The sequence below is a fragment of the Molossus molossus genome, unplaced genomic scaffold (genome assembly GCF_014108415.1).
Source record: "Molossus molossus isolate mMolMol1 unplaced genomic scaffold, mMolMol1.p scaffold_m16_p_7, whole genome shotgun sequence".
Lineage (NCBI taxonomy): Eukaryota > Metazoa > Chordata > Mammalia > Chiroptera > Molossidae > Molossus > Molossus molossus.
The window spans coordinates 34528664-34552901 of NW_023425401.1; the positions used below are offsets into that span (position 1 = coordinate 34528664).

Below are 24238 nucleotides of genomic sequence, written 5' to 3' on the forward strand. Positions count from 1 at the left end.
ATCTCAACCTTAAAAAAAAGTCCTATTTTTAAGCAACTCTGAAAAACTGTATAAAAATTCACCTTTTGTCAAATGTTCCCTAGGTGGAATATTGGCTTTGTGGAGAATTTGTAATTATGAAGAGTTTGGTGTCTTTTTCTTTAATATTACCTTACTATTGGCAAAATATGTTGGCGTGTGGAAGGATATTATTTAAATTGGGATGTCATAAATTAGATAACTAGAAAAATATTGGAGTTTTTAATTTTATACTTTAATTCTTTTTTTATCCTCACCTGAGGACATTTTCCATTTTTTGTTTAGATAGAGTGGGAGGGAGGGAGGGAGGGAGGGAGGGAGAGAAACATCAACGTGAAAGGGACACATCGAGTGGTTGCTACTTGCACAACCCAACCAGGGCCGGAGACAAACTGCAACCGAGGTACGTGCCCTTAGCGGGAACCGAAGGCCGACGCTCTAACCGCTGAGCCAAACCGGCCAGGGCCTGTTTAGTCTTTTTAAAATAGATTTTTATTGTCTTCAGAACCATTAGAGAATACGAGCTTTTTTTGAAAAATGCCTCAAAAAATGTGTTGTGTTGTTTATTTCTGAGTTGTATTATTTAGATCTTTACAACTAGTTGTCCTTTTGTGTTTTAGGATGGAAGCTCCAGTTCTGACAGTGACTTAAGTCTGTCTTCAATGGTTTTTCTTAACCACAGCAGTGGCTCTGATGATTCAGCGGGAGAGGGGGAGTGTGGCTTAGAGCATTCCCTTGTTTCTCTAGAGATGTCTGAGATGCTTCCAGATGAGTCCAAATTCAATATGTACCGGCTCTACTTTGGAAGCTCTTACGAATCAGAACTTGGAAATGGAACCTCTTCTGACTTGGTGTGTGGTGCAGTTGTCATTGTATAGTGTTGAGATATAAAGCCATATATTGATGTAAAGTCGGACAGTGATTTTTCTCTTAACCAGCCCCACATTTTTTTTTTTCTGATTGGTTAATTCTTCAGTGAAATAGTCTTGTTTTCCTAACTTGCACTGATTAGTCATTTTCATTTCTTGGTGAGAAATCTAAGACAGAGCTGGCAGCAAGGGGGAGCCAGAGTAGCCAGTTTGTTTCTTTCAGGTTTATCCCCATCACTGGTTCTCAGACATCTTTAGTAGCAGATCCATTTTATATTAAACTTAAATTCTATTATTGTAGAACACTTAAGGATAATGAGACATTTGGTATATTAATGTCAAAAATTTTTTTGACAACAAAATGGTATCTGTAACACTTTTGGTGGAAAGTATAAGCTGAGTAAAAACATTATGAGTAGCAATAATAGTTCAAGGAAAAATTTTAGATTAAATATGGGCAATACCTCTGTTTTTCTAAATTAAAATAGCATTCCACACATATCCAAAAGATTAACAGTGATTTGCTGTTACTTTATTGTATATAATGTGTGTGTGTGTGTGTATATATATATGGTTAGTTTTTTTTGGTTTTTATAAATTTGCTTCATTCGGGTTTTTAGAAATATAAAAGTGACCAATTTTTATTCCTAAGAATAATAAGCTATTGTTTTAATTCTAGTCTTTAATTCTGTTTTGTATTTCTTCTATAAATGTCTCAGAGCCTTATATTTGTTGAAAACTAAGAATAGAGCTTGTTTGGAATCTATCCCTAGGGCATAATTGTGGTGGATTTAATAACAAAGCATTAAAAGAACCTTGTGCTGTGGCAGTTTTCACTCTGTGTTGGTTCAATAACATAGCTATAAATGACCTTATAGAATATGAACAATTTGCCTAATTTCACTTAAATAAAATATAAGCTTATCCATGTTAAGGTTTTAATGCTTAAGATTTTTAACTTTATCTTTGATAAATACATTCTTTTCTCTCCTATTTTTCCTTTTCTCATTGTTATACCTACCTCTGCAGAGCTCACAGTGCCTGTCTGCACCAAGCTCCATGACTCAGGATTCTCCTGGAGTTCCTGGGAAAGATCAGTTGTTTTCACGACCTCCAATGTTCAGAACAGCTTCACAAGAAGGTTACCAAGAACTTACTCAGGAACAAAGAGATCAACTGAGAGCAGAAATCAGTATTATTAAGAGCAGATACCGGAGCCAAAGTGGAGTATGGCTTTTCTCTCCCCCTCCCATTATCATTGTAAAAACTTTTAAATATATATTTATTTCATTTTTAAAGAGCTATATTTGTAAGCAGACTGAAACACATTGATCAGTCAAATTGCTATGTGCTTCTGGCTTTCAAACAAGTTTTAGTAGTCTTATCAAAAAGGGAACAGTCTCCTGAAAAACTGACAAAAAGAAATAACACTTGGACTGCTGCTTTTTAATCATGTCTCTAAGGTAATTTTTTATTATCTTTTTCATTAAGGAGGATGACTCCCTTCACCAACCAGGACCAGTCAAAAGCAGTCTGGCCATTAGTCAGTCGAATTTAATGACTGCACTCAGTCACACAAGGCCATCCATTACGGAAGATGACTGGAAGAATTTTGCTGAACTGTGAGTAACAGATTCTGATTTATGAGTATAGATATTATTAGAGGAACAGTTATCCATTTATACTTTTTTTTTTTTTTTATCCTCACCTGAGGACATTTTTCTATTTTTTGTTCAGGTAGAGTGGGAGGGGGAGAGAGGAAGAGAGAGAGAAACATCGATGTGAAAGGGACACATCGAGTGGCTGCCACCCGCACGACCAACCAGGGCCGGGGACAAACTGCAATCGAGGTACATGCCCTTAGCGGGAACCGAACCCGGGTCTCTCGGGACCGCAGGCTGACGCTCTAACCGCTGAGCCAAACCGGCCAGGGCTCCACTTATACTTTTAAAGTTACTTAAAATCACAAATAATATTTTGAATATTTAAAAACCTATTCAGCCCTGGCCGGTATGGCTCAGTGGTAAGAGCATAGCCCGCGGACCAAAGAGTCCTGGGTTTGATTCTGGCCAAGGGTACTCGTACCTCGGTTGCGGTTTGTCCCCGGCCCCAGTTGGGGTTGTGCGAGTGGCAACCAATCAATGTGTGTCTCTTTCTCTGAAGATTAACGCAAAAAAATATCCTCGGGTGAGGATTAAAAATATAAAAACCAATTCAGAAATTTGTTTAGCAGCTATGCATTTAAACACCCAAAAACTTCAGGAGTATAGAAGTCAAGAATGAATTTTTATTAACCAATTCATTTGATTATATTTGAATTAACGAATTATTTAATGTTAAGAACTTTTTCTAATCCTCATCTGAGGATATTTTTCCGCTGATTAAAAAAAATTTCTTTTTCCTTTATTGATTTGGGAGAGAGAGATAGAAACATCAACGGGACGCTAGGGATCAGGCCGATAACCTGGGCATGTGTCCTGACTGGGAATCAAACCAGCGACCTCTTGGTTCATGGGTCGATGCTGAACCGCTGAGCCACACCAGCTGGACTCCATTGATTTTTAGATAGAGTGGAAGGGAGAGAGACATATCAATTGCTTGTCCCCCATGCAACCATTTTGGTCTGAGGGTCAGTGCTCAAGAGCTTTGAAGAAATAAAAAGAAAATTAAAATTTCAATATATAGTTTGCAAAAATTTATGAAAAATGTTTTGCTTTCTAAATAATTTGTATTTTATTAATCTCAAATACATTCAGGTTTACTCACTTGTACACATTTAGACTTATAGGCTTCTTGCAATTGTCTTTGTAGTAACTTAGGACCATTCTAGGTGAATGAATCAACTCAAATGATTTTTCCTGTTCTTTAGAATTTATAACTCTTTCTTGTTTAATTTTGCAGTACTTTGGGGTATGCATGTACATTGTAAGGGCAGAAAATTTTCCGTTTTTTCCTTCTTGATTCCTTGGCTGGTCTAATAATTAAATTTATATGAAACAGATTAACAGAAAAACAAATGTAATTGCATGCTTACAGTAACCCCATAAAAATAAGGCTCAGCCCGGCCGGTTAGGCTCAGTGGTTGAGCGTCGGCACATGCGGGAGGTGGCCAGTCGATGTTCTCGCTCATTGATATTTCTCTCTCTTCCTCTTTCTCTAAAATCAATAAGGAAAAAGTATTTAAAAAAGAGAGACTCAAAGGCAGTTAGATAATTGAGGCTTATGTACTACTATCCTAAGCTCTGGAAGATAGGTCTCAGATTAAAAAGACCTCTGGTGCCCTTGACCCAAAGAGTCATGGGTTTGATCCCCAGCCCAGGTTAGGGGTCATGCAGGGAGGTTAGTTGATGTCTCTCTCCCTCCTTCCCACTCTAAAAAAAAAAAAAATCAGTGGAAAAAATATCCTCAGGGTGAGGATTAAAAAAAAGTTACCTCTGGTAACAGCTCTCTTTCTGGTACAGGCCTCCTGTTTAAATTCTTTTAGATAGTTAAGGGAGCAGTATAAAGCTTCTCCTCAGTCTTGATTATTCCCTTCAGCTCAAAATGATGCACCTGATGCCAAAATGGCAGTTTCTGCTTCCCCAAAGAGTTTCATAGTCCAAAAGTTGATTTGGTAGATTGTACCATCTGATTGAAGCAGCCTGTCAGTCCTGAGAATAGGTCTCTTTAGTTCAACAGTGTGTCTCATTGCAGGAGGCAGTGATACAGGTGCATTCCACAAGTTAGGCCTACATTGCACAGGCAGTCAGGTATTTTATAAGAGGTATTTCTGTGGAAACAAAAGAAAAACAAAGGTTAATGATTAGAGCAGAGCATAAACCCGTTCTGAGGGCTGGCAGGTAAGATTTCTAGGTGTTGAATGTCTCTGATGATGTCATTGGGTGTCCAGGTAAACTTTGACTGGTCCACCCAGCAACAGGCACAAAGATTGTGTATATTCTGATGTGATTTCTGGAAAGTTTGTATAAAGTTGTTCATATTCAGTTTTCAGAGCTTCAGGAAAAGGGTACTTTTTGTTTACAATGTTTCCAAGTTTAAAGACTGGGCCCTGACCGGTTTGGTTCAGTGGTCAGAGTGTCGGCCTGCAGTCCAGAGAGACCTAGGTTCGATTTCTGCTAAGGGGCACGTACCTCAGTTGCAGTTTGTCCCGGGTTGGGTCATGAAGGTGGCAGCCACTCGATGTGTCCCTTTTACATCGATGTTTCTCCCTCTCACTCTATCTGAACAAAAAATGGAAAAATGTCCTCAGGTGAGGATTAAAAAAAAAAAAATGGGCCCTGGCACTCAAGAGTCTCGGGTTTGATTCCGGTCAAGGGCACATACCTCAGTTGTAGTTCGGTCCCTGGCAACCAATCAGTGTTTTTCTCTCTATCTAAAGATAAAAGTATCCTCGGGTGAGAATTAAAAAAAAAGTATTTAAGTTTAATTTTTAAAACCCTTTTAATAAATGTTATTCCAATCTAGCCAGCTTGACTACACAAAGTAAAATTATCTCTCAAACTTTCTATATCCATTTAGTTGGTCCCTTTTTCCATTCTAAAACATTCAGTTGTTTTACTTCATGATCGTTTTTGGTTTTTTTGTTATTTTAACTTTTTTACCCCATTGGCACCCCACCCCACCCCCGCCCCGTCCCTGGCTCAGTTGTCCATGTCCATTGGTCATACATACATGCATATAAGTTCTGTGGTTTATCTCTTCCCACCCCCCAACCCCCTCTTCTGAGGGATGTCAGTCTGTGCCCTACTTCCATGTTTCTGGGTCTACTGTATTCCTCAGACTGTTATGTTCATTATATTCCATATATAAGTGAGATCATGTGGTATTTGTCTTTTTCTGCTTGGCTTCTTTCACTTAGGATAATACATCTTTCTTTCTTACCGCTGCATAGTACTCCATTGTGTATATGTACCACAACTTTTTTATCCATTCATCTACTGATGGACACTTGGGCTGTTTTCCAGATCTTAGCTATTATAAATAGTGCTGCTATGAACATGGGGGTACATATATCCTTCCTGATTGGTGTTTCAGGCTTCTTAGGGTATATTCCTAGAAGTGGGATCACTGGGTCAAATGGAAGTTCAATTTTTAATTTTTTGAGGTAACACCATATTGTTTTCCACAGCGGCTGCACCAGTCTACATTCCCACCAGCAGTGTATTAGAGTCCCCTTTTCTCCACACCCTCGCCAACACTTGTTGTTTGATGATTTGTTGATGGCGGCCATTCTGACAGGTGTGAGGTGATACCTCATTGTTGTTTGTTTTGTTTTTTTTTTATCCTCACCTGAGGACATTTTTCCATTTTTTTGTACAGATAGAGTGGGAGGGAGAGAGAGAGAGAGAAACATCGATGTGAAAGGGACACATCGAGTGGCTGCCACCTGCACAACCAACCAGGGCCGGGGACAAACCGCAACCGAAGTACGTGCCCTTAGCGGGAACCGAACCCGGGTCTCTCCGTACTGCAGGCCGACGCTCTAACTGCTGAGCCAAACAGGCCAGGGCCTCATTGTTGTTTTAATTTGCATCTCTCTGATGATTAGTGATGTTGAGCATTTCTTCATATGTCTCTTGGCCATTTGTATGTCCTGTTTGGAGAGGTGTCTATTCAGCTCCTCTGCCCATTTTTTAATTGGGTTCTTTGTCTTCCTTTTGTGGAGTTGTATGAGCACTCTATATATATTGGAAATTAACCCTTTATCTAATACATCATTGGCAATGATGTTCTCCCATACAGTGGGTTGCCTTTCCATTTTGATGATTGTTTCTTTTGCTGCGCAGAAGCTTTTGAGTTTGATGTAGTCCCATGTGTTCATTTTCTCCTTTGTTTCTGTTGCCTTAGGTAATGTATCAGTGAAAATTCTGCTCCGTATGATGTCCGAAATTTTGTTGCCTACATTTTCTTCTACAATTTTTATGGATTCACGGGTCACATTTAAGTCCTTTATCCATTTTGAGTTTATTTTTGTGTATGGTGTAAGTTGATGGTCTAGTTTCTTTTTTTTCCATGTAGCTGTCCAATTTTCCCAACACCATTTATTAAAGAGGCTGTCTTTACTCCACTGTATGCTCTTGCCACCTTTGTCAAATATTAATTGAGCGTATTGCTTTGGGTCTATTTCTGGGTTTTCAGTTCTGTTCCACTGGTCTATCTGCCTGTTCTTGTGCCAGTACCAGGCTGTTTTGATTACAGTCGCTTTGTAGTATAACCTGATATCTGGTATTGTGATCCCACCTACTTTGTTCTTCTTTTTCAAGATTGTTGTGACTATTCGGGGCCTTTTTTGGTTCCATATGAACTTTTGAAGTATTTGTTCTAGTTCTGTGAAATGTGTCGTTGGTATTTTGATGGGGATTGCATTGAATCTATAGATTGCTTTGGGTAGTATGGACATTTTAATGATGTTAATTTTTCCAATCCATGAACAGGGTATGTGCTTCCACTTTTTTATATCTTCCTCTATTTCTTTTTTCAATGACCTGTAGTTTTCTGCAAATAGGTCCTTTACTTCTTTGGTTAAGTTTATTCCTAGGTATCTTAATTTTTTTGGCACGATAGTAAATGGGATTGTTTTTTCAGTTTCTCTTTCTGTGAGTTCATCATTGGTGTACAAGAATGCCGTCGATTTCTTGACATTAATTTTGTATCCTGCTACTTTGCCAAATTCATGTATTAAGTCTAGTAGATTTTTGATGGAGTCTTTAGGGTTTTCTATGTATAATATCATGTCATCTGCAAATAATGACAGTTTCACTTCCTCCTTTCCAATTTGGATCCCTGTTATTTTTTCTTACTGTCTGATTGCTGTGGGAAGACTTCCAGTACTATGTTAAACAAGAGTGGCAAAAGTGGGCATCCCTGTCTTGTTCCTGTTCTTAATGGAAATGTTTTGTTTCTGTCCACTGAGTATGATGTTGGCTGTAGGTCTTTCATATATGGCCTTTATTATGTCGAGATATGATCCCTCTATTCCCACATTGCTGAGCGTTTTTATCAGAAATGGATGCTGGATTTTGTCGAATGCTTTTTCAGCATCTATTGATATGATCATGTGGTTTTTATTCTTCATTTTGTTTATGTGGTGTATCACATTTGTTGATTTGTGAATATTGTACCAGCCTTGCATCCCTGGAATGAATCCCACTTGGTCATGGTGAATAATTTTTTTGATGTATTTCTGGATCAGATTTGCTATTATTTTGTTCAGGATTTTGGCGTCTATGTTCATCAGGGATATTGGCCTGTAGTTTTCTTCCTTCGTAGTGTCTTTTTCTGGTTTTGGAATTAGAATTATACTGGCTTCGTAGAACGTGTTTGGAAGTCTTCCTTCTTCTTGAATTTTTTGAAATAGTTTGAGGAGAACGGGTGTTAGTTCTTTTTTGAATGTTCAGTAAAACTCCCCCATGAAACCATCTGGGCCTGGGCTTTTGTTTGCTGGGAGAGTCTCGATTACTTCTTCTATTTCCGTAGTTGTTATTGGTCTGTTCAAGTTTTCTATCTCTTCCGGGTCCAGTTTTGGGAGTCTGTGTGTTTCTAGAAGTTTGTCCATTTCGCTTAGATTTTCGAATTTGTTGCCATATAGTTGTTCATAGTACATAGTAGTTGTTAAAGATCTTTTGTATTTCCGTGGTGTTGGTTGTTACTTCTCCTCTTTCATTTCTGATTTTGTGTATTTGGGTTCTCTCTCTTTGTTTCTTGGTGAGTCTAGCTAAGGGTCCATCAATCTTGTTTATCTTTTCAAAAAATCAGCTCTGTTTCATTGATCCTTTGAATTGCTTTTTTTTGGTCTCTATGTCATTTACTTCTGCTCTGATCTTTACTATTTCCTTCCTTCTACTTGCTCTGGGGTTTTCTTTTTGTTTGCTTTCTAATTCTTTAAGTTGTGAGGTTAGACAGTCAATTAGAAATTTTTCTTGTTTTTTGAGGTAGGCCTGTAGTGCTATGAACTTCCCTCTCAGAACTGCTTTTGCTGCATCCCATAGATTTTGTGTTGTTGTGTGTTCATTTTCATTGGTTTCCAAGAAGTTTTTAATTTCTTCCTTGATCTCCTCGGTGACCCATTCATTGTTTAATAACATGCTATTTAGCCTCCATGTGTTGAAATGTCTTTGCATGTTCTTGTTGCAATTGATTTCTAGTTTCATGCCATTATGATCTGAGAAGATGCTTGATATGATTTCAATCTTCTTGAACTTGTAGAGATTTAGTTTGTGTCCTATCATGTGGTCTATCTTTGAGAATGTCCCATGTGCATTTGAGAAGAATGTGTATTCTGTAGTTTTGGGGTGTAATTCTCTGTAGATATCTATTAAATCCATTTGGTTTAGTGCTTCATTTAGAGTCTGTTTCCTTGCTAATTTTTTGCCTAGAGGATCTATCCAGTGCTGTCAACGAGGTGAAGTCCCCTGCTATGATTGTATTGCTGTCGATTTCTCCTTGGAAGTCCTCCAGAAGATTTTTAATACATTTTGGTGCTCCTATATTGGGTGCATATATGTTTATCAAGGTTATATATTCCTGTTGGATAGATCCTTTCAATATTATGTAGTGGCCATCTTTGTCTCTAGTTATGGTCTTCATTTTGAAATCTATTTTATCAGATATGAGAATTGCTACCCCAGCTTTTTTTTGCTTTCCATTTGCTTGGAAAAATTTTTTCCATCCCTTCACTTTCAACCTATGTGAGTCTTTTGTTGTGAGGTGGGTGTCTTGTAAACAACATATAGATGAGTCATGCTTTCTTATCCAATCAGCTACTCTGTGTCTTTTTATGGGAGCATTCAATCCATTTACATTTAAGGTGATTATTGATATGTACTTATTTATTGCCATTTTTGTTTAGTGTGGTTCTATTTTTCTTCCCATTTCTACTGGTAATTACAGCAGTCCTTTTAACATTCCTTGCAGTGCTGGTTTGGTGCTAATATATTCCCTTAGCCTCTTTTTGTCTGGGAAGCTCTTTATTTGACCTTCTATTTTGAATGATAGCCTTGCTGGGTAGAGTAGTCTTGGATTCAGATTCTTGTTTTTCATGACTTTGATTACTTCATGCCATTCCCTTCTGGCCTGTAGTGTTTCTTGTGAGAAGTCAGTTGAGAGCCTTATGGGGTTTCCTGTTGCTTATCTCTTGCTGCTTTTAGGATTCTCTCTTAGTAATTAAAATGCCAAAAATTAAAGACAATGTGTCTTGGTGTGGGCCTGTTTGGGTTCTTCTTACTTGGGGCTCTCTGTGCTTCTTGAACTTGAATGCCTTCTTCCTTTCACCAAATTAGGGAAGTTTTCTGTCACTTTTTTTGAATATATTCTCTATCCCTTGCTCATTTTCTTCGGGGACTCCTATGATGCGAATATTATTACGTTTCCAGTTGTCCCACAGTTCTCTTAAGCTGTCTTCGTGTTTTTTAATCGTTTTTTCCTTTTGTTTTTGTGATTGGTTGATTTTTTCTACCCTGTCTTCTAATTCACTGATCCGGTCCTCAGCTTCCTCTACTCTGCTTTTTAAACCTTCCAATATGTTTTTCATTTCTGATATGTCATTTTTTATCTCTTCTTGTTGGTTTTTAATTTCCAATTGGCTTATTTTCAGTGTCTCTATGTCCTTACTCGTACTGTTCAGCTTCCTCAAGATCATGGCTCTGAATTCTAGCTCTGTTAACATGCCTAATTGCTCCACATTGATCTCATCTTCGGTGGAGGTCTCTTGTTCTTTCATTTGGCTTCTGTTTCTCTGTTTCACCATTTTGGCTATCATAGTGGGCTTTGGAGCCTGTCAAGTTTTCCCTTGGGTGTTGGTGTTCTGCTGTTTGTGGCTCCCCCTCTCCTGTGTTTAGATGAGCGAGGGAGGACCCACGTTAAACACCACTGTCAAGTCTTACTTTCCTGGTTAAAGTTGCCAGCCCAGGAAAGGTACTGTTATCCTCTAGCTTTTTGCCTGGAGGCTAGTGGTCGAGGTTACTTGATGAGTTTTGGGTTGTCAGTTGAATGAAAAACTCCCTCAGGTGCTCAGCACAAGGGGATTTCCCGAGGGTGGGGCAGATGCTGGTCGTTAGTGAGCCTCAATTAGCACTTCAATAACCCACAGGGTGGGGTTGGATCTCCGAGGGAGGGGCCGCTGCCTCTCCTCAGAGCCCTGGGAAGGAGCAATATGGCCACCGTCCTGCGTGGCTGCCACTCAGCAAAAGCTCTGAGCGCCCTCCAAATCCCGAGTGTCCCCACAGAGCTCCAGTCCGCCCTCCCTCTGCCGGAGCCCAAGGTGAGTGGCTGTGGCTGTTTCAGCCTCTGTCCCGGCTGCGCTGTGGAGCCACCTGGGAGTGTGACCCGAGGGCGCTGCTCCCAGCTAAGGCCGCTGCAGAGCTGCCTACCCTGGGCTCCCAGCCCCCATGTCACGCCTTCGCAAGCCTACCAGGATCGAGTCAGTGTCCCTGGTTATATGGTCCCTGCAAGCTGCTTTTCTGTTGCTTTTTTCCGTCAATTTGTCTGTGTTATAGGTGTAATTCCAGTTTGGTTCTGGGAGACAGTCTGTGTAGCTTCTGTTCACTCTGCCGCCATTTTTCCGATCCTCCTGTTTACATTTTTAAACATGTATCCGTTTTTGTTTTTTTTTTAGTTGATTTGAGAGAGAGAAACATTGATCAGTTGCCTCCTGTTCAGGGATCAAACCTGCCACCTCTTGGTGTACAAGACAACATTCTAACCAATTGAGCCACACTAGCAAGGGCCCTCATACCTTTTACCCAAAACAACCTTATTTTCTTTGTGTGCAGAGTTGTTTTTTCTTATTTCTTGTAGTTTTAATTACATATATTAATCAGAATCCTTAACCCTTGAAAACTTTAATTTCCAGTAGTTGTGAAATATTACATCAGCATTCTGTAGATTATTAAATGTATTCATAGATTTCCACTTTCTAGAAGCATAACCCTCAAATAGTATAATTATTCACTGTAGCATAGGACATGTTTATTAATACGTTCAAATATTTTGTTTCTCTGTAATAAGAAACCAACCAAAGTAGATAAACCTATGTTCAGTTGTGTTTCAGTATTTATCTTATTTAAAAATGAACTAGATAGTCAATGAACCTCCATCATTTAAATTAGCAAAACTCTAAGGGCATAAGTTACCAATGAGATTTGGGAAACTATTCAAGTAGACCTTATAAAACATAGTTATTGTTGAAAAGTTTTCTTAAGAACATTTAATTGACTTTTTTGAGAAAGAGACATCAGTTGGTTGCCTCCCACAAGACCAGGGCCGGGAATCAAGCCTGCAACCCAGGTACGTGTGTGCCCTTGACTGGGAATCAAACCCGAAACCCCTCAGTGTACAGGCTAACGCTGTAACCACTGAGCAACACCAGCCAGGGCTAATTTATTTATTTATTTTATTTTATTTTATTTTTTTTCCAAATCTTTATTGTTGGATGTAAAATGTATTACAGATGTTCCACATTTTTCCCCCATTGACCCCCTCCTCCCCACTCCCGCCCCCCTCCCACCTTTTCCCACACTATTGTCTGTGTCCATTGGTTATGCATATAAGTTCTTTGGTTTATTTCTTCCCACCCCCCCAACCCCTTTCCCTTTGAGGTTTGTCAGCCTAGCAATGAATTTGTGCTTCTTAATCCCTTCACCTTTTTCACCCATTCCCCTTCCCAACTGGCAACCAATAAAATGTTCTCTGTATCTATGAGAATGTTTCTGTTCTACCTGTTCATTTTGTTTGTAGATTCCATTGTTGATAGATATGTATTCATTGCCATTTTGTTTGTTCATACATGTTATCTTTTTCTTCAAAAAGACCCTTCATCATTTCATATAATAACGGTTTGGTGGTGATGAACTCCTTTAACTTTTTCTTGTCTGGGAAAGTTTTTGTATGTCCATCGATTCTAAATGACAGCTTTGCAGGATAGAGTAATTTTGGTTGTAGGTTCTTGGTTTTCATCACTCTGAATATTTCTTGCTACTCCCTTCTGGCCTGCAAAGTTTCTTTTGAGAAATCAGCTGACAGCCTAATGGGAACTCCCTTGTAGGTAACTAGCTGCCTTTCTCTTGCTGCTTTTAATATTCTCTCTTTGTCTTGAACCTTTTGCATTTTGATGATGATGTGTCTTGGTGTGGGCCTCTTGGGGTTCATCTTGTTTGGGACTCTCTGTGCTTCCTGGACTTGTATGTCTGTTTCCTTCACCAAGTTAGGAAAGTTTTCTGCCATTATTGTTTCAAACAGGTTTTCGATTTCTTGTTCTCTCTCTTCTCCTTTGGGCACCCCCAAGATGCGAATGTTGGCACGCTTGAAGTTATCCCAGAAGCTCCTTACTGTATCCTCATTTTTTTGGATTCTTTTTTCTTTTTGCTCTTCTGATTGGGGATTTTTTGCTTCCTTATATTCCAAATCGATGGTTTGCTCCTTGGATCTACATACTCTATTATTGAAGCTGTGTAAATTATTCTTTATTTCAGTTAATGCCTCCTTTAATTCTAACTGTGTATCCATGATTTCTAACTGGTACTTTTTTATGCTCTTGATGCCCTCCCTAAGTTCACTGAGGTTCTCACTAAGTTCATTGAGCATCCTTATAAGCAGTATTTTGAACTCAGTATCTGTTAGGTTGCTTATCTCCCTTTCGCTTAGTTCTTTTATTGGGGTTTTGTTCTGTTCTTTCATTTGGGACCTGTTTCTTTGTATCCTCATTTTGGCTGCCTCCCTGTGTTTGTTTCTGTGTATTACTTAATGAGAGGTATGGGGCTCGCTGAGACCCGGTGCTGCTCGTTTGAAAGAATTTAGGAAAAACCTGAAGCAGGATCCAAGACAGGCCAATCCTATGGTTAAGCAAGTGGCAACAGCTTGAAAGTTGTGTGGCGGGGCGGGGCCTCAGGGAGTCAGTAGGGCGGGGCTACCAGTGTGAGCCAGGTTGCTGGAGTCCCAGATATGGCTTCTGTCTGCCGCCCCGGGAAGGGCTCACCAAAGGAACAAAGGCCTCTGACAGCACATTTGTCCCCGAGGAAGCCCCCTCTCCAGCTCTCGCTCAAGTGCCAAACAGCTCAGTTCTTCCCTGTGTGTCTCTGGTGCCCCTCGAGCTGCCTCCCCTCCGAGCTTAGAGGGAGAGAGTCCGATAAGTCCGTGCGCGGGCCCTTTAAGGAGCTGCCTGGGGTTCCAGCCGCTTCAGCTTCCCTGAGCCTCAGTTTCCGCTGGTTTTTCCAGCCAGAAGTTATGGGGATTCTCTTCCTGGCAGTGGAACCCTGAACGGGACACCTGGTGTGGGACGGGGACCCCTCAGTCCTCAGGAAGGACCTTCCCAGCCGCGGGATCCTCCTGATTTTTATCCACCACGCTTGGGTGTGGGACCAGCCCGTCTCGCCGCTGCGCGCTCCGCCGTCCCCCCTCGCGCCGCCGCCCCTGCCGCCCCTCCTACCGGTCTGGATGTAGCTGCTTTTTTTTTTTCCTTAGTTCCGTAGTTGTACGACTTCCATTCAGCTTGATTTCAGGCGGTTTTGAATGATGGTTGTTATGTAGTTTAGTTGTAACTTTGATGTGGTTGTAGGAGGACGCGATACCGCGTTTACCTACCCGCCATCTTGACCGGAAGTGTAATTTATTTTTTAAAAAGTAATATTTAGATTACTTGTGAAAAATGTAACATGAGCTTCTTTGACTAAGAAACCAAGGTAGAATAAAAGTTGTATATCTGCATTATATTAAATGCTAATAACATGCCTATTGTAATTAAACCAACAAACTTAAATTAGCTTTTTTTTAAACAAAGATTTTTCCAGATCACATAAATTTGAAAAGCATTTGGGTTAGTTTCTATTATGTTCTTGAGAGTTTAGAAATATTTAATTTAATAAGTACTTATTTTTGCTTTAAGCTGGTTAAGTAGAACTTTTTTACAAATTAATTTTGGCAGAACCATCTGGATGGAGGAAAGTATCACATATACATAGACATTCATAAACCCTATAGCTTCCATTCCAAAATTTTAGCCATGAACCAGGTACAACAATAAAAAAATTCATTAGTTTATAAATAAAAGTTGAATTCAAATGGAGTCTCTGGTAGAACAAGTTAAGATTACCCGCTCAAATGGCCCAAGATTTTTACTACTTATTTGTGGAGAAGACTTCCGAGATTTGTATTTGCCCTTGATACGTCATCGTATGGAGCTACGACTAGCTTTGTGGCAGGGAGCTTCTCTAGCAGTCCCTTAGAAAGTCCTTTTTAGTCTCAGGTGACTGTGGGCGGTGTTTGGGTTATCTTCTGAGGTGTTTAAATTTATATTTCAAAGACATGGTAAGATTTACATCTTCAAGGGACAGGGAAAGAATGCAAGTTTTCTCCTAGGAGTTGTGAGGTTTGTTTCTGTTATCAGAAGTCTAGGATAATTACTATTTAAATTTTTCCTTTTTTTTTTTAGGACAATTCTATTAATATCTGTAAGCATTTCGAGAGGAATAGAGTAGGTTTGGAGGCTGGTAAAAATAGGTGGACTTTGGAATATTTCTAAAGCCACCTTTCTGGTTTGGCAAAGACTCCAGTTGACAAAATGACAGTCTTAGCTCCTCAGAGAACTAGATGCAGCCTGAATGCTATCACAGGGCTGACCATCCAGCTACCTGCAAGTTTTCAGTTAACACATTGTTGACTGGCAGTTTTACGCAGAAGTTATCTCATGTCACCAGCTATTTTTTTGTAATTGCGTGTGAAAGTGAAACAATCTAAATAAACTTCAGTATACTTTACATAATGAATTTAACTGAAACTTTGTACATATTGTATATTTTAGTAATTTTTTTGGTGTGGTATACTGTATAGCAATCACCTTTTGAAACTCACACTTTACACGTTGTGGTTGGATTTTTTTTATACCAGTGACTATTTTTTTCTAAAACGTGGTCTGTTAGTTGTCCTGAAAGCCTAAAGGTGAATCAATGTCAGGAGCTCTTTTAGAAGCACCAGAAGTGGTGTTAGGTTCTGAGCTGCACTCGTTTGAACTAGCAGGTGTCCATCCCCTCACTACTTCAACAATATAGAACAGTGTGCTGTTTTTCAGACTTCGACCCTCAGGGCAAAGAGTCACAAATACAATAATCCTATATTACCCTGAGTTTCAAAAATTGAAATAGCAAGTGCGAACACGAGTTAATTCGTGAGCGGTCAACAGTGTGTTTTAAGATGGAAACCAAAAGATGCCTGTGTAAAGTGTTTAGCAAGTCCTCTGAACGTTTTCCTTTCTTTCCTGAGTGTACAGTTGAACCTTGGAAAGGGGAAATGTTCTATTGTCACTTCTTTCAGCCCCTGAACCATCTGGCCTGTCTGAGAGCTACTATAGAATTACGGTGGGGAAGAAAACCCCTCACCAGCCAATCAAGGTCCCTGTTTTTTTTTCCTTTCTTTATTGATTTGAGGGAGAGGGAGTGGGAGAGATAGAAACATCGATTGTCCACCTCTTGCATGCTCCCCACTGGGGACAGGCTCACAACCTGGGCATGTGCCCTGACTGGGAATTGAACCAGCGACCTCTTGGTGCATGGGTCGATGCTCAGCTACTGAGCCACACCGGCCGGTCTCTGTGAGCAGGGTTTAATAGATAGTAGTCTTTCTGACTTCTCTCTATATTTGTTAGGATGTTCTGAATATACAGGTAAATACATCCACAAAGGACATGATTCTTCTAAATTCATATCCTGGCTTTCAGCATTTACACGAGCAACCTGTATAACCCCCAGGCCTGAGTGCTAGCTGTAAATCCTGTAGGGAAGTTAAAACAGGTACATATCTACACCGGAATATTACTTGGCCATAAAAAAAGAATGAAGTCTTAACCATTTGTGACACATGGATGAACCTAGAGAAAGGCAAATGCCACACGAATGTGTGGAATCCAAAGAACAAAAAAATTGAAACACACTGATGGTTGCTATAAAAGGGGGGATGGGGGAGGCTGGGTGACAAAGGTGAAGGGATTGAGAAGTGCAGATTGGCAGTTACAAAACAGCCATGGGGATATAGTCGATAATACTGTAGTAACCATGTATGGTGCCAGGTGCGTGCTGGAAATATTGGAGGGAATATTTTGTAAAGTATGTGATTGTCTAATCACTGTGTTGCACACCTGAAACTAAGACAAAACACTGGAAGTGAACTGTAACTGGGGGAAGAAAAGTAGGCAGACAGGGCTGGACTTGAGAAGGGTAATTGACCCTTGGATGTGGTTATTTCTGTTCCTTCATCTGGTTAAGGGAGTCCCTAAGGCCAGCTGTTATACGCCCACGTGTCATCTTTCCATGGGTGTCAGTAAGGCAATTGTTTAGCATGAGAGAGCTCCCTAAAGTTTTTTCAAATTTTGAAGTTTTCCCAATTCAAAGGATCCATCATCTGATCATTGACAAATAGGATCTTGTATTAATTTTAATAGTGATTCAAGCCAGTAAGCCTTTTTGTGACTTAACCATGGATTTAAGAAGTGTCCCAAAAGAGACATCCCTCACAAGATCCCCCAGGTTTACTTCCAGAATTAGTCAAAGAAAGCAAAGACCTTAATGTCATAGGTGATAAAACCAGTGTAGTGTCTCTGATTCCCGTGAGAACATGAGATGCCGCGAGGCACTACTGGCATGGGACTTTTTAGCACTAACAAAACCATGAAGGTTGAGACAACAAAGGCCCCTTATGGGTTAGGACCTCTTGAGACAAACTCCCTAAGAGCTGGCACAGTTGGACAGAGAGGCCACTAGTCACTTCATGTCTCAGACCAAGTCTCTTTGGCTGCCCGGCAGATAAACCCCAAACCTGCATCTTCTGGCTGACATAGACCAGAGAATCTTCTCATTGGTCACAAAGCCAAGCTCTCAACATGTAGAACAAGACGAGAGGAAAACCTTGTTTGTTTTTGTATAGGACACTCACAGCAAAGTCTGTCTAAACAGGTGCAGGACGGGCTCTAACCACAGGCTTACAGGACCTGTGTGCCTTTTGCCCTAGGATTTTCCTCCTTATGACAAATGACACAAAAGACAGAGACAAAGAGAGGAAATGGATCAATAGAAAACAAGAATGTATAACAAATCTTTACCCAAGTTGCTCTACCCAAGGAACTAGTTCACACAAATGTTTTTTCCTGCTGATCTAAATTTAGAAAAAGGAAAAGAACTCTCCCGCGGTTGCTTCCATTGGACCCTGAGGAGGTAACAATTCTTACCTTCCGCTGGCTCTTCTCAGAGTCCCAGGATCTCCTGGCTGCAGCCGCTGGTGAGCAAACTGGAGAGGTAGAAAAAAAGTCCCTTATTCCCTTCTAGGGTTCTTTGGCTGGTCAACTTAAATTGACCTAAGACAGAGTAACGGGAGAAAAATGTTTAATTTTGTACCTTTGGGAGCCTCATAAAAATATGAAACTCAAAGGCAGTTGAAGCTTCTGTGCTAGGGCTTCAAAGGGGAAAGGGGAGGAAGGCGATTCACAGCAGACGAGCGGAGATGTGTGCTGACGGATGTCTGCGCATACAGCTCGGGCGTTCAGATAGGGTCCCCTGGTGATGCTCCTGGCACAGGCTCCTGTTTTCTCCTAGACCGTTGAGGGGGCCGTAAAAAGCTTCTCCTGAGTCTGGTGGGTCTGGATTCCCTGGGGTAGGATTCTGCTCCCCTTCAACATACATAAGTGATATGTACTTATGTAGAAAAAACGGAGAGAAGGAAAAATGAGAGAACAACTTTCCCTTAATCTCTCTGCCTCCCAAAGCACATTTATTTGTATGCTCAGATGTCTCTCACTAAAATAAGACATGCTGCACACACTGCTGTATAGCAGTCCCCTTTCGTCTGTCCATTCACCTCGAACATCCTTCCACATCTTAAATGTTACTACGGTATTGTTCTTGACACATTTTGTAATATAGCTATGCCACACATTCAATTTGGGACCTTTGTTTCCAGCTTTTCACTTATAAGCGATGTGATCATTCACATTCTTGGAGCTGAATGTTTGCACATATCCCTAATCATTTCACTGGGACAGAGGCAGAATTGTATCCAGGGCTCTCACATCATGTTAGGCTTGAAATCTATTGCCTTCCAGAAATCCTAATGTAGTTCTAACGGCAATACATTCAATGTCACGGTATTGCTCTAATCTTGGCTGATTGGAGAACATTGTTTTGTTTAAAAGTGTATATGTCTTCGCCCTGCCCAGTTTGGCTCAGCAATTAGAGCATTGGCCTGCAGACCAAAGAGCTGCGGGTTCAATTCCAGTCAAGGGCATGTACCTTGGTTGTGTTTCCGTCCCCGGTCAGAGTTGTGCAGGAAGCAGCCAGTCGATGTTTCTCTCTCTGAATATACGTAAATGGAAAAATATCCTTGGGTGAGGATTTTTTTAAAAAGTGTATATGTCTAAGAACCCAATTAAAAAATGGGCAGAGGAGCTGAATAGACACCTCTCCAAACAGGACATACAAATGGCCAAGAGACATATGAAGAAATGCTCAACATCACTAATCATCAGAGAGATGCAAATTAAAACAACAATGAGGTATCACCTCACACCTGTCAGAATGGCCGCCATCAACAAATCATCAAACAAGTGTTGGCGAGGGTGTGGAGAAAAGGGGACTCTAATACACTGCTGGTGGGAATGCAGACTGGTGCAGCCGCTATGGAAAACAATATGGTGCTACCTCAAAAAATTAAAAATTGAACTTCCATTTGACCCAGTGATCCCACTTCTAGGAATATACCCTAAGAAGCCTGAAACACCAATCAGGAAGGATATATGTACCCCCATGTTCATAGCAGCACTATTTACAATAGCTAAGATCTGGAAACAGCCCAAGTGTCCACCAGTAGACGAATGGATAAAAAAGCTGTGGTACATATACACAATGGAGTACTATGCAGCGGTAAGAAAGAAAGATCTCTTATCCTTTGAGACGACATGGAGGGACCTGGAAAGTATTATCCTAAGTGAAAGAAGCCAAGCAGAAAAAGACAACTACCACATGATCTCACTTATATATGGAATATAATGAACATAACAGTCTGAGGAATACAGTAGACCCAGACACATGGAAGTAGGGCACAGACTGACATCCCTCAGAAGAGGGGATGGGGGGTGGGGGCGTGGGAAGAGATAAACCACAGAACTTATATGCATGTATGCATGACCAATGGACATGGACAACTAAGCCAGGGACAGGGTGGAGGGGGGGGTGGGGGGTGCCAATGGGGTAAAAAGGTAAAATATCTGTAACAAAAAAATAAATAAAAAAAAGAAAAAAAAAAAGTGTATATGTCTGATCTCACTTATTTGTGGAATAAAATGAACAGAACAGTCTGAGGAATGGGGTAGCCCCAGAGACGTGGAAGTGGGGTACAGACTGACTATCCCCAGAAGAGGGGGTGGTGGGGGAAGATAAACCACAGAACTTATATGCATGAACAACGGACATGGACAACAAAGCTGGAGACAGGGTGGGGAGGGGGGAAAAGGAGAAACATCTGTAACAAAAATAAATTAATTTAAATAAAATAAAGTGTATATGTCTTTGATTAAAACGATAAAGGTTATATTTTTATATTCATTTCCATTTTATCTTTTCTAAATTGTCTAGTAATCCCTTTGCTCCTTTTTCTAGTGGGGTGTTCAACTTCTGAAAATATATTTGTAAGAACTTTAATTTCTGTTATAAACACTTTTTTTTCTGTTTCTTAAAACATAATTCTGTTTGAAAACAATCCATTGTCTTTTGTTATTTTAGCATTTACATGTACTAAATATTATCTTTTTTTTTTTTTTAAGGTATGAAAACTTTCAAAATCCAAAGAAGAGGAAAAATCAAAGTGGAACAATGTTTCGACCTGGACAGAAAGTAACTCTAGCATAAAATACACTTCTGAATTTGTGTGTGAGAGACTTGTTCCTATGTTGTAACAGTAAAAATGGTGTCTGTAAATTTCTTTTTAATTTAATAAATTAACTTAATCTGTAAGATTTGTAAACCTGTGGTTATGTAATGATCAGGACTACTTGAGATTAATACTGTATAATAAATTGGGGTATTTATAACAGATTTTGTATCTTATTTCCTATAAATCTATATTAACTCTTTAATGAACTCAGCCAGTGTGGCTCAGTGGTTGAGCGTCAACCCATGCAACAAGAGGAAGCCAGTTTGATTACCAGTCAGGGCACATGCCCTGGTTGTGAGCCAAATCCCCAGTGGGGGGCATGCAGGAGGCAGCCGGTCAATGTTCTCTCTCATTGATGTTTCTCTAAAATCAATAAAGAAAAAATATTTTTAAAAAATCTTTAATGAAATAATACTGGCCAAATAAGTGTAATTTTTCTCATTTGAAGAAAGGATAATAGATAATGTAATTAAATGCATTTCTTAGAACTCACAGTTGCATATTCAACATTTTTCTTGCATTTGACAAATTTTATGTGTAGCAACTTCTTGACTGTTTTGGAAATAAGATATCCAATTATCTTTTCTTGTTACATCAGCAATGTGGCATTTACACAAAATTCAAATAAATGTAATTGTTCCCTATACCCGAAATGAGATCATCTCCCCCTATATACTCCATCCAGCTCCAAGGCCAGGATCTTGAATGATGTCCATTCTTCCTCCAGCTTCACTGTGACTCTCTCTCGATATCCTTTAATCTATGACCTACATTGTAAAGTCAGCCACCATCAAAACAAACTGTATAGTAGTGCTAGGGAAAGGGAAAGGAAAAGGGAGAAAGTTCGGTAAAATGTATATATAAGGAACATGAGACAGCAAAGAACAGTGTACAGGCAGCAACCATTGCCCTTTCTGCAGCTAACCATGAGGCCGTGGCTGGTCATGTTTACTTCTGTCTTCCATTCTTTTCACATGTTCCCTGGCTCCAGACAACACATCAGTGGACTAGAGCTTTATAAGGTGGGATGGTCCGTCTAATCCTTCATTCCCCTCGGCCATTGGTGGTCTAAGCTCACAGAAGTCTTCCATTAAGGTGTACCATAGGTGCGCAACATTGCCGCAGATTTCCATCGTACTTCTCCATTCACTCAGCCCACATCATGCCCTTTCCTGCTAAACCCCTGGAGTCACCAGTGTGCCCTTGTAGAAGCAAGCCTCTAAGTCGACAAAGCCGAGGCATGGAGTAGAAGCAAAGATTTTGGGGTCGCTGCGAGGTATTAACTGAGAAGTGCCATCTCTCTTGCACTTTGGCCCCCAGATCCTTGAACCAAGGCAGTGATCACCGGTTCACAGCATCTACTAAATTCCTGCACCTTGCAGAACAGTACTCCAGCCTCGCAAAGAGCCGTCTCCCCAAAAGCCAGCTGTTTCAGGGTGGCGGGTGTTTAAGTCCAGTGAATTCCAAGAGTAGCGCACCACCTTACCTTTCACTGTAAAGAAATGTTCACGATCAGAAGCAAGTATCATAGGAGAGCATAACATAAAACATAAAAGCAGGTAGTGAGTCCATGAAAGATGGTATTGACACAAGTTCGAAGGACAAAGCAAATCCAAATCCAGAACGTGTCCCTTCCAGGGAGGACAAATGCCTGCCCCCTCTCTGATAGAAGAGGGACAAAGACACAGCCTCCCACGAGGTACAGTGGTTTCCCCCGGGCATCTACATGGTTGGTCCCTGCTACTGACAAGTAGGCTGTTAGGATAGATGGACAGTCAAGTCAGCCTTGGTGAACAGAAATCCACATTGTAGAGGCCACACACAGACACCCCCCTCAACCCAGCCCTGGCCCTGTGGCCACTTTGCTCATGAATCCAGTAAACAAGCAGCAGGCAGCTGGAGAGGAGGGCTGATGGGCATCTGTAGAGCGGTCATCTAGCACACCTGATCACTAAAAGCAGAGGACTTTTAGCCAAGCATTCACATAGGACAGTCTCACTCAGCCACGCCCAAGAACTCAGGCTATACCTTTCCGAATCTCTGATCCACTGGTTAAGTCATTAGACACTGTCTAGGAAGCAGCATAGATTTCTATCAGATATTTCTACCATCTTTACCTCATGGCAGAATGGTACAGACACGTTGCTCAGAAAATGTGCTCCCTTGGAGGACTTCCGGTCTCCACTGATTGTCAGGGCTGTTCCCCTGAGTAGGACAGTAATGCCTAGGTCACGGTGAAGTTCTGAGTGTCTAGGAATTAACACTAGTGCAGACCCAGTATCTGATAATCCCCAGAATGTCCTGTTATTTCTCAGGACACCCAGGAAATGGCCTGGTGAGTGGCTTCGGGGAAGACTCAGAGGAAGGAAGCTCCATAGCAAATACTTACGTTATTGAAGGACCCTTTGCCTAGATACCTGGCTTCTCCTTCATTCTTGGTCTGACCTAGACCAGAGAACTGGGTCAGGGGCCATGTCTTGTGAGATAACGCAAATCAGGCCTTTGTTCACTAACAGATTTTTAAATCATAAGCATCAAGTAGAACCATCAATTTTGGTCTTAAGAACCCACAAGTAGGCAGCACCAAAGACCCCTGCAGGTCAGACCAATGTAATGAATGCGCAGGCTTTGCTACTGAATATGGAAGCCGCATGCGCCGGGCCTCCCACCCGGCAGCCACCTGAGCTCTGCTCCTCCAGGATCCAGCCGTCCCCACTTTCAGCCCATTTCCACGGCAGCATCTCCCACTTGCATCCCCACCAACTGTTGCAGATTCTATAGACCGACTCTTTCAGCATCCATTCCAACACCCTCTCCCTGGCCTTCCTGTGCTCCCTGGAAAGTGAATTACTGAGTCATGTGATCTCCATTGCAGCCATGCATGACTGTGACGTAGTTCTAGGCAAGAGTGTCGGTGGGTAGAAGTCCCTAGGATGGGCTTCCTTCCTAGAACAAGGGCACAGTGTCTGGAGATGCAGCCACCATCTCACAGACATGAGGGTGAAAACCACAGGCAGCTGATGGCAGAGCAAGAAAACAGAAGGAGCTTGGTTCCCAGAGGGCAGCCCTGAGCTGACTCAGCAGCCCTGGATGTCCTACCAGACTTCTGCCTGAGACAGATAAACCCCATGCTTATTTCTCTGGGTAGGGTTCCTATTATAACCAAAATGAATCCTAACAAATACATAATATATTTCTTAAGGCCTCGTTAAGGGAGTGCTGACACCCCCACTATCTTGGGGGACAGAGTTGGGTGGTGGTAAGTTGGCGAGTTGTATGCAATTCATTCATTCACTCAACATACCTATCTCACAAAGTCTTTCAACTTTCTTTCTTTATATTACACCAAGATATTTCAGGCATCTCACCTTTATTCAGTGTGAGTAGGAGTCTGAGTCCCAGTTATCAACCATGGATCAATGAGAACATCCCTGAATGCTGATGCAACA

At 40.9% G+C, this 24238-nt stretch overlaps 1 protein-coding gene across 6 annotated transcripts in view; it reads left to right on the top strand.

Annotated features, from left to right (window-relative positions):
- PEX1 (peroxisomal biogenesis factor 1) overlaps positions 1-20948 on the top strand; it is a 65017-nt gene extending 44069 nt beyond the window's left edge. For 4 of the 6 annotated variants that reach the window (XM_036246925.1, XM_036246927.1, XM_036246929.1 and 1 more), the window contains 4 exons: positions 639-869; positions 1917-2114; positions 2379-2509; positions 20680-20948. In XM_036246925.1, the coding sequence (XP_036102818.1) occupies positions 639-869; positions 1917-2114; positions 2379-2509; positions 20680-20764 (645 nt within the window). In that variant the 3' untranslated portion in view covers positions 20765-20948. Of the gene's footprint in view, positions 1-638; positions 870-1916; positions 2115-2378; positions 2510-20679 lie in introns of those variants that run through there. The other 2 variants (XM_036246928.1, XM_036246930.1) reach the window with 2 other exon arrangements.
- The last annotated feature ends 3290 nt before the right edge of the window (positions 20949-24238 follow it).